This window comes from Carya illinoinensis, chromosome 4 (genome assembly GCF_018687715.1).
Source record: "Carya illinoinensis cultivar Pawnee chromosome 4, C.illinoinensisPawnee_v1, whole genome shotgun sequence".
In the NCBI taxonomy this organism is placed as follows: Eukaryota; Viridiplantae; Streptophyta; class Magnoliopsida; order Fagales; family Juglandaceae; genus Carya; species Carya illinoinensis.
Genome location: NC_056755.1, coordinates 2,910,276 through 2,921,051, shown reverse-complemented (window position 1 = coordinate 2,921,051; position 10,776 = coordinate 2,910,276). Strand labels below are relative to the sequence as shown.

Below are 10,776 nucleotides of genomic sequence, written 5' to 3'. Positions count from 1 at the left end.
TGGGTAGGATAGACTGAAGTTGAGTGGATTCGGTGGGCCGTGAGTGGATGTTATCAGAAGATTGGTTTGTTATGTATGGGAGCTAGGCGGGACATGGACCAAGAATGGATGGAAGAGGTGTTGGGGATGGATTTGAGTCCGATTTGATGGAGTGAGTGAAAGGGAATAAATTTTCATCAAATATGACATCTCTTGAGATGTAGAGACGTCCTGTAGGGAGATGTAAACACCGGTAGCCATGATGAGAGTCACTATACCCAATTAAAAGACTTTGTGTGGAGCGAAGATCCAGTTTATGTCGATTATAGGGTCGTAAGTGAGGCCAACAAGCAGTTCCAAAAACTTTGAGAAAATTGTAATTAGGGGGTTTAGAGAACAATTTTTCAAAAGGGCTAAGGTGTTGAAGTAAGAGAGTAGGAAGACGATTTATTAAATACACTGCAGTATGAAAAGAATCTACCCAAAAATGTTGAGGCAGTGAGGCATGGGCTATAAGTGCTAAGTCAGTTTCGACAATGTGTCGATGTTTGCGCTCAACAGCACCATTTTGTTGGTGAGTATGAGGGCAAGAAATTCGATGCGAAATTCCTTTGGATTGAAGAATATGACTAAGAGGATGAAATTCACCTCCCCAGTCACTTTGAATGGATTTTATTTTGGAGTTAAAAAGTAATTCAACAGATCGTTGGAATTTATTAAAAACTGAGACAACATCAGATTTTTGTATTAAAGGAAACCACCAAGTAAATCGAGTGTAGTCATCTAGAAAGGCAACGTAATAACGATATCCTTCACGAGAAAGAGCAGGGGCTGGACCCCATACATCGGTGTAAAGAAGTTCTAAGGGCTGAGTGGCCCGTTGATGGAGAGAAACAAAAGGTAATTGGTGACTTTTTGCTTGATAGCAGGCTGAACATGGAGAGTTGAAGTCTCAGGTTGAGACTGGAAGAGAGTGGTGAGACAGGACACGTTGCACAACTTGAAGAGATGGATGCCCAAGTCTAGAGTGCCACCGAGAGGATGTGGTGCGCTCGCCAACAAGAGCTTGAAGAGGTGATGCATTTGCTGGAAAAGTGTATAAACCATCACGCATGGAGCCACGAAGTAGAGGGGTCCCCGTTTTGGAATCCTTCACAATAAAATGAGAGGCATGAAATTCAAAATAAACTTGATTATCAAGACAAAATTGATGTACGGAAACCAAATTTTTGGTGATATGAGGAACATGTAAAATTTGCTTGAGATGAAAGGAACGGGAAGTAGAGGTCAAGAGAGAATTACCAATGTTGGAAATAGGTAAGGCAGTACCATCCCCTACACGAATTTGATCAAATCCATTGTAAGGGGTAGAGTTGAGGTTCAGATAAGAGAGATTTGAGGTGAGATGATTTGTGGCTGCAGTGTCTGGGTACCAGTTGTTGTCTGAGGTGGAATTTGATGAGGTGTAGTTGGCGGAGAGGGACTTTGGTGGGCCATTTTCGTATGCATGATCATAGCGATAGTAACATCGCAGCGCAAGATGGCCAACTTTGCCACAGACTTGGCAAGTTGGCTTGGAGTGCGGTAAGGGAGACTGATTTGGAGTCGTGGAGATGGGAAAGAAATTTGGACGTGAGGAAGTTGGAGTTCGACCCCTTCCTCGACCGCGAAAATTACCTCGGTAGCCTCCCCGAGTGTTACTACGACCACAAGGGGAACTGGAAGAGAAATTTACAGATAAGTCAGTGTAGGAGGGAAGATGGGTGGAGTGAGCAATGCGATTTTCGTGAGTGAGAAGAAGACTAAAGAGTTCTTCGGAGGAGATGGGTTCAACACGAGCTGTAAGGGTAGTAACTAGAGCATCGAAATCACTATTTAATCAAGCTAGGAGATAGGAGATAAATTCGATTGAGGATAGTAAAATACCAGCAGCAGCCATTGTATTGGAGAGATGTTTCACTTTTTGGAAATAGTCAGAAATAGAGGAGGAACCTTTTGACACAGTGGCAAGCTGAATAATCCTAGCTTGGGATTGAGAAGTGAAGAGTTTTTCCAGGGCATTCCATACTTGATAAGCGGTGGTGTAGCCGACGATTTAGGCAATAAGATTGTCAGAGAGGTAGGAGATGATAGCACTAAGAATAAGTTGGTCAGTATGAGACCATTCAATATATTCTGGATTGATTGTGGTAGAGTTGGGAAGAAAATGAGGTGGAGGAGGATTAGTGCCATCGACAAAGTGGAAAAGACGTTGGCCTTTCAGATATGGAACCATCTGAGCTCGCCAGAGAAGAAAATTGTCATTGTTTAATTTAACGGAAACAAGTTGGGAGAGGTGAGGAAGGGAAGAAGAAAAAGATTTTGGGTGGGGAGAGTTTTCAGAATGAGCTTCAGCCATGGAGACGTTTGTCTAATTGAGGCTCTGATGCCATGAACAACTAAAGGATTTCTGTATTTCTTTCATGATTTTCATTGTTTACAAAAAGCTCCGTTATATAGGAGAATTACAGGACAATTTGGACATTTACTCAAGCACATGGTGTGCGTGCTGCCTAAAGCTATTTACTGGAATACTGTTGTAATCGTAAGGTGCCATTTTACAAAGGACTACCAGAAACCAACACAAGAGAATTACAGCAAGAGTGTTCTAGAAGTTTCTGGAGGAGCTTTCATGCTGAGAAGGCTGGACTGCTGCGTGTGCTGCTGAGGTGATTGCTGTGAGATTTTGCTTTGATGAGGTGGAGTCGGATCTTATTTGGGCTGAGCTGTTAATAGACATAAGTATCCCTCCCAGTCAAGCTCAACCCAATAGGGGACTTCACATCCTGGAGAGTAAATTTACAAATTAACTTTGTTTAATATGACATTAGATTTATTTTATAATAAAAATAATTTATATATCACATTAAATCATATCAGTTTGTGAACTTATATTTATGAAATCTTTTATGGACAAAACATTTTTCTTTGCATTTTTTTAAGTGAGATATATCCTAGCTCATTGTGTTCAACATAAAATCATTGTTTAATCTGAACATGTTTGGGCCAGACTTCAGATCAAGTCTAAAACATTTTGGTAGCTTCCTAAAGCTGCCTCGGCATATTTGGTTTTTTAATATTTTACGGTAAGAAAAACAATTATTTATGATTAGTTAGTAACGGTAAAAATGACTTTTTATAATAAAAATAAATTTATTTTAATATAAAATAATTATTTCGATCAAATATAAGTAATTTCTTGTAGAATAATTTGCTTTTATTTTCAATACAGCCTTCCTTAACCATATGATCAGGTCAGGCACGAAAGAAGGAGTAGGCTTTATAAGGCTGAAAAATAAATGAAAACGAAAATAGAAATAAAACTGAAAAATTAAATAAGGCAAAAAGTTAGAAGAGAGGCGAACCCGCGTGCGTTAAAGACATGGTGCAGGGTGTATGTGTTTGAAGTTGAACGCATGGGCTTGGGCTGGCTCGGGGCGTCCAATGTCCATCATAGTTAATTCAAAAGAGGAGTGACGTGGAATACGTGAAACTACAATACTAATAAGAGAAATGGTAGTCGAATTCATAAAAGCCGACTCTCTCTAGATCAAAACGCTCTCGCTTATTTTTAAACCTTCACTCTAGATCTGGTTAGAGGGGGTGGGAGCTTCAGCTCCCTTCTTTCTTCCTCCTTCTCTTCTCCCTCCCTCTCTCTCTATGTAGTGTTTCGTTTTGTATTTTGTATTTTTTGGGGCCAAATAAAGAATAATTGTAGATTTGAAACTTTCCGACGACCATAGACCAGCACAGGCCCCTCCATGGTGTTGCCCAACCGCTGATCTTCAAGACTACAAAATATGGCACCAAACAGAACAGTGAGTAGCCCGCACACGCGGTTTGAAATTCTCAAAAATGTCAACTCGTGACTCTCATACACCACCAGGAAGCTTTCTGTTGACACCACGCACGACGCTTCTAGGTCTGTGAGTCTGGGATTTCCAAGATCGACCGTCCGATTTCCTCCCATAGTGCACACGCCACTACAACCTCTTGGAGAACTGTTTCTCTGGTTTTCGCAATGGTTTCTTATTGCATTTTATTTCGTGGCCTGTCTTTACTTTTTAAAAAATAAAAATTCAAAAAATAGTACTTTCAAACCTTAGTTCGAATGGAGTCGTCCCCTCCTCCCCCCTGCTTAGGTGGTGCTTATGGTGGGGTTGGTATCCCCTACTTTGCTTAGTCAGGATATGGGATTTTGTCACTCAGTTACTGTTAACTCTGTCGTGGATTGGGTTGTGCTATCTTTTAGATATAGGTCTTTAGAAATCTGCCATCTGGACTAGACCATGTCAGTCACAGTAGTGTGCTGGAAAGCTATTGACGTTTGTAACTGGTTTGTTTTTAAGTTAACTTTGTATATCATCTTTTAATAAATGGAATATGGTCTGTATTATAAAAAAATAATAATAATAAGAGAAATGATATGATACCCCTTATATTGAATGAATCATACAGTTTTAATTTATTTATGTTGGGTATTTCAAATAATTTCTTTTTTTAATATTTAATAAAATATTTCATCCGTGTCTATGTCTCTTCGGGTGGTTTAAGCCACATTAGTGGTCATTACCATTGATCCATCAATTATATATTATATATTATTTTTATAATATTTTTAAAATAAAGAAAATAATGAGGATACTTTAACAAATTATTTTTAAAAAATGATATATATACATGATAATAAAAATAATATGTACATATGTCTGGATTGAGTTTATAATAAACTTCCGATGAATGCTTGAAGTCCAAAATCAACACGTCTCTAGGCCCATTGTTTCAAAATGTTGGGCTGAGACTGATTCGGTTATTTACTGTCTTACCCTCCAAATACCCATAAATTTGAGCTCCTGCCTGCTTTCTCTTTTTGGGTCTAACAACATCGAACATCTGCTCTAGTCTAGACACAGATTTTGGAGTGAGATTCGTTATTTATTTATTTATTTATTTTACAAGATTTTTTTTTTAAATTTTAAAGTAGAATATATTCATATCATAAACTTTGATACAAAGATAGTAACAGAGTAATTATACAATAAGAGGAGAGTTTTTTCTGTTCCAAAAATCCAGAACACATGGAGGGATCTAGTTTAGGCTATATTTTCAAAAACTTGATTAGAAGCCGCCCATTGCGCCAAATGATGCGCGCATCGATTTTGAAATCGATGAATTTTTTTTGTAGTCCATTGTTCAAAACCTTGTAGCATGTAATGAATGTCTCTAGTTGTTGCCTGCATGGTCTAATCTATTGTAGCTTTCGAATTGTTGATAGCAAGTATTGCTTGTGCTGAGTTTCTTTCAATGATTATTTTTTTGATGCCTCTTTTCGCCCCTTTTGTTATTGCCATTAAAGCTGTTGATATTTCTCCAATTTTGGGATTGGTATTGTGGATGTTTTTTGCTTGTGCAAATAGAGGGATGCCCTTTTCATTCCTGCATATGGTTGTTATGATGCTTTTATTTTTTCTGACAACTACACCAAAACAGAGTGAGAATACTCCTGTTGGTGGTGGATGCCAATGCAGTTCCTGTTGAGATTCAATCTTGTTCCAGGCTGCTAGATGTTCTTTGAATTTTTGTGTGACTATTGTGACAAACTAGTGAATAGGAGGACACTGGGCACCATGAGTGATTTGATTTCTAATAAACCAGATGTTATCTACTGCAAGGGTCGCAAAATTTTGGAAAGGGTAGGAATCTTCTTGTGGTATGCCTAGATTTCTTGAGGAATTAAAGATAACTGAGATCCATTTATAGATAAGATGTTGAGCAAAAGTTTTAATATTTATTGGCCATCTAAATTGTCTCCATAAAACTTATTATCATAATTTAATAAGTGAAGCGATAGAAATTATAAATAAAGTGGAGATTTAGGAAAGAAAATGATAAATTTAATAATAAAAAATAATAATTATAATCGTAAGTGTGTAAGCATCGTATAATTATTTAAAAATAAATAAATAAATATTTGATTTATGTAAACAAGTTAATTAAAGTAATATCATACATCACATTACTATCTCACTTATACCTATTATATATAATAAGATACATTTATCATTAGTTAATGATAAAAATTATGTAATAAAAAATTATTTAATAGTAATAAATATATTTATTTCATTTGAGAGGGTAGGATAGTATTTTTTAATTCGTTTTAATAGTGAAACTGGGGCAAAGTTGGAACTACCCAAGAAGGGACTCGCTACCGAGTAGGTGAGCAATGATGGGAAAGCAATGCTACATATAGTCGTAGAATTATAAATGCCGTATAATTATTTTGAAAAAAAGTAGAATTTATAATTAAAAAATTAGTTTTTTTTTTCATGTGAGTTTCATATTAATTTATTTTTTTTAAAGTAACTGCACGCTGCTTGCATAATCATGACTGCAAATATGGATGCGGATTCAAAAGTTCCAAAAAAAGAAAAAGGAGGCCCCCCAAACGACGCCGCTCAAACCCTTCTCACCAACCCGTCTCTCTACATCTCCTATCATTTTCCTTTGGACTAGTTATTCTCAGGCGATCGAAGAAGAAGAAGAAAGAATCATCGGTTATTCGTTAAGCCTGAGCCGGAAAAATGGTTGTTGCGGCGAAAATAGCACCGTCTATGCTATCATCGGACTTCTCCAATCTGGCATCGGAGGCTAGTCGCATGCTCCGCTGTGGCGCCGACTGGCTCCATATGGACGTCATGGTACTTGTGCTAGATTCAACCCCAAAGTTTTTGAAATCTCTCGTTATTCTTAGTTACTATTGCATCCGTGATAACATGATTATTGTTCAATATCTTTTAACATTGGTTGGTTTCTATTTCCTTTCGTTTTGCAGGATGGGTATGTTTCATTGCCTCTTTCTCGAATTGGCTTCTTGCGTCTGGGTTTCGGATTTTGCGGTTATTTTCTTTTTTCTCTGTTGAGTTCTTAAATTCCGATGCGATGGTTTTGCACTAGTTGATTCCATCGGTATTGTTGACCCAATAAAGGTTTAGGCATGAAAACCCGTTAAGTAATGACTGCTTGTATGCAAAAGGGTAAGGTTATGTATTATGCGATTTTTACATAAAATCTGTTTGTATGCAATAGTCTCATTTGATATGAGTGTGTGAATGACATGAAGGTTATATTGATGGAGGGTTCTCTGTATCTGGAACTGAGAGGGTATTAGATTTTGAAGAAGAGAGAGGATTGTAGTATGGTTGCCCTGGTTAAAAATGTGACACAGTAGGATCATGGCTCGAGGCAGTTTGAAATTCTTTGGACAAAGATTTTGAGACTAGTTTTTATTTTTTGGTCATAAACAGTATGAAAATTAGTTTGGCATTTGGGTTTTTAAAAGTCAAGTAACTGTCTGGCCTGATATACTGCAGATAGTTCCATGTGGTCTTAGCTCCGGTCGTTTTAATTTGGAATTATTCGTGCACAAATTGGATGTTTCGTTAGTCCAAATTGGTCTCACTTATGGCCTTTGATGCTTATGATAATTAGGACATGCTATAAGTTATTTGCATTGGTAACCCGTGAATTGGTTAATGTTTTTTCCCATCTCCTGCAGGCACTTTGTCCCAAATCTAACTATTGGTGCTCCGGTCATTGAGAGTTTGAGAAAGCACACTACGTAACTCCTTTGCCTCCACTACTTCAAATATTTCCAAAGTCAGGTTTTTCTTTTTTGCTGCAAGATTAGTAGCATAAGTAGATCAAATTTTATTTTCATCTCTTACAGGGCCTATCTGGATTGCCACCTTATGGTCACAAATCCTCTTGATTATGTTGAACCTATGGGAAAAGCTGGTGCTTCTGGTTTTACATTTCACGTTGAGGTATCCAGAGGTGGGTTATGATTTCCAGCATAATTTGTTTTGCTTTATTTTGTATTTCTTACCTTGTTCCATACGACTATGTCTTTCTTCTGAAGCAAAGTAATCTTATGGTGGTTCTTGCAGACAATTGGCAAGAACTAGTCCAAAATATTAAGTCAAAGGGCATGAGGCCTGGGGTGGCATTAAAGCCTGGGACACCCATTGAGGAAGTTTATCCTCTGGTATAATTTCCTCTGATTCTCATGTTATCATATTGTTTAGTTTGAGTTTGATTTGTATTGAATTAGCTAATCATGATGACATTCAACCTTACCAAGATGGCCCTACTGTTTGTACAATTGAGTAGCAGCATAATACTTCTGCAGAGGATTCTAAAATGAATATAATGTTTTTCCTCAATCCACAGATTGAAGGTGAAAATCCTGTGGAAATGGTCCTTGTAATGACTGTAGAACCTGGGTTTGGTGGACAAAAGTTCATGCCAGAGATGATGGAAAAGGTTCCCTTAAACTTTGTACTTCTTCCAACTGCATCTCTTGTTCATTCCTTTACTTTTCTCTCATTTTTATTATCCAGGTTCGTGTTCTGAGAAAGAAGTACCCAACACTTGATATTGAGGTGAGCCAACTCTTCTTGGTTTGCTTTTCTCCTGGCAAGTCATTGTAATTGATTGTCTTCTAGGATATATATATATATATATATATTTCTTGTTTCCATTTTTCTGTCTCGTGGCCATGTTATTTCATGATTATATGCAGACTATGCTGTCTATTTGTTCAGCATAGCTACTAGAATCCTGGCAATAAGAACTTTGAAATTTTGTAGATTTTGTGAGCATTGCTAAAATTATAGAGATGTTTGTTTCCTTTTCATTGGTCCTTAAACTTTATGCACAACCATTTAATGTTTAGGATTCCTCACGTTCTGTAGCTTTAACCTCGATTTGGTTTGCATTAACTTTTGCGTTCCTCTTTGTATTTTAAATCGTCTAGAGCTCCTTTAGAGAGAGAGAGAGAGAGATTAGTTTCTGCACATGCATGTGTCTTTGGTTTGGTTTTTGTTTGCAAGTGACTAATAATTGAACGAATACTTGATTTTTCAGGTTGATGGCGGTTTAGGGCCTTCAACAATTGATGTAGCAGCTTCGGCTGGAGCAAACTGCATTGTTGCTGGAAGTTCAGTGTTTGGAGCTTCCGAGCCAGCCCAAGTAATATCTCTTATGAGGAAGAGTGTAGATGAAGCTCAGCAAAACAGTTGACATGGTGCATGTTCTCAACATATTCACAGTGTGTACATTAGTGATCTGTTTGATGAGGTTAATTCTGGGAAATGAATAAAATGTTTGTCTCATTTATAATAGCATCTGGGTATGATCTGTAGTTTCTGAAGTGTAATAAGGTGCTACAGAAAAGTTACTCCAAGTCTGAAGCGGTATTTGCAAACATTTGGGAAATATTTTTATGTGATGCAATGTCATTTCTTATTTTATTTACTGCTTTTCTTTTCAGCCCCCAAGTAATGGTACCATAATTAGTATGCATTCACCTCCACAGCAAGCTATTTTTCCTTTTATGGCTCGATTCAAAGGGATATAATTATCAAAAATAAAAATAAAAATAAAAATATTACAAGAATGATAAAAAAATGTCTACAATATATATAATTGGAATCTAATCATTTATAAATTGAGAATTGCTACTCTTCCAGATGGAGGATCCTGATGGGAGTTTTTTTTTTTTAATTTATTTATTTAAATTTAGTGATTAAGGAAGTATTTTTTAATAATATTGTAAATTTTTAAAAAATATTTTAAAAGCATAAAAAATACAGTAAAAAAAAAGCAAAAAAAGAAAAGAAAAGAAATTTTGCTGTCAGAATCCGATTCTCCATATGTGACTGTAGAGCCACTCTTATAAATGATCTGTTTTTAAGTTACTGGCCATCTCTTCCTTGATAGATTCGTTCTTAACATATTTAATTTACCAGTGATTAAAATAATCTTCGAAGTTTTGGGGAAGGTTTATTTTGTTTATTTATTTTAACGAGCTTGCATATTATAGATAAAGAAAATAATAAAAATATATAGGGAAGGTCTTTATCATTATCAATATATAAAATATTAATAAAAATAATATCTAAAAAAAGTTACAAAATAAAGAATATAATAATATATAATGGTGTATTATATTAAGTGTGCGAATATTGATAAATATTTTTGGAAATAGTTTGGAAAAGTTCTACTCTAGATTTTCTGATATTTACAAGATCAACAATTTGTTTTTTTCCTGTTTAGAGAATTTTCTTTCTTGATGCCACTACACAACGTGTCTGGCTGGCTAGCCTCGTGACACATGCATGAGTCATGACAGTTGCTAACTCATTCAGTGTATGGACTTTGACGAGATTGCTCGTACCTGGGAATGTCAGAATTCAATCTGTTTTTCTCCCCTCTTAAATGCTTGATTTCCGTCCAACTAATAGGGTCAAGTTCCTGGATCTAGATGTTTTCAAAGCATAATCCAAAGTCCCAAAATTGGGTCTAACGTAGGTGCTCAGCATGTGTTTTCACGTGCATGTAATTCAAGATTCGAGACTGGTTGTGTTTGATTATTGAGAATTTTTAGATAAAAGTTTTGAATTTTAAAATTAAATATTAAAATATTATATTTTAATATTATTATTGTATTGAGATTTGAAAAAGTTAAGAAAAAGTTAAATTGTTTATTATATTTTGTATGGAGATTTAAAAAAATTGTAATGATGATATGAGAATTTTATGTTTGAGATGAAAATTTCTTGGAGCCAAACAGAACCATTTATTAAAAGAGAGAGATATGAGAGATCCATAGGAGCATAAATACCATCGATAGAAGATACAGGAGGAAAGAATGGTTATTCGTAGATGATTATCTTTTACTTTCAGGGGTTTGTA

The 10,776-nt window shown here is 36.0% G+C and overlaps 1 protein-coding gene across 1 annotated transcript; it reads left to right on the top strand.

Annotated features, from left to right (window-relative positions):
- The first annotated feature begins 6,472 nt into the window (after positions 1 to 6,472).
- On the top strand, positions 6,473 to 9,336 carry LOC122306598 (ribulose-phosphate 3-epimerase, cytoplasmic isoform). The gene is made up of 8 exons (XM_043119026.1): positions 6,473 to 6,719; positions 6,854 to 6,858; positions 7,577 to 7,639; positions 7,748 to 7,854; positions 7,968 to 8,065; positions 8,251 to 8,343; positions 8,421 to 8,462; positions 8,947 to 9,336. Exons 1-8 carry the CDS (start codon positions 6,603 to 6,605, stop codon positions 9,100 to 9,102), a joined length of 681 nt encoding a protein of 226 aa, XP_042974960.1. The 5' UTR covers positions 6,473 to 6,602; the 3' UTR covers positions 9,103 to 9,336.
- The last annotated feature ends 1,440 nt before the right edge of the window (positions 9,337 to 10,776 follow it).

Coding starts and splice junctions, on each gene's coding strand:
- LOC122306598 (XM_043119026.1), top strand. CDS start 6,603: ATGGTTGTTGCGGCGAAAATAGCACCGTCTATGCTATCATCGGACTTC. Junction 8,066..8,250: donor TTGAGGAAGTTTATCCTCTG/GTATAATTTCCT, acceptor CTCAATCCACAG/ATTGAAGGTGAAAATCCTGT. Junction 8,344..8,420: donor TGCCAGAGATGATGGAAAAG/GTTCCCTTAAAC, acceptor TTTATTATCCAG/GTTCGTGTTCTGAGAAAGAA.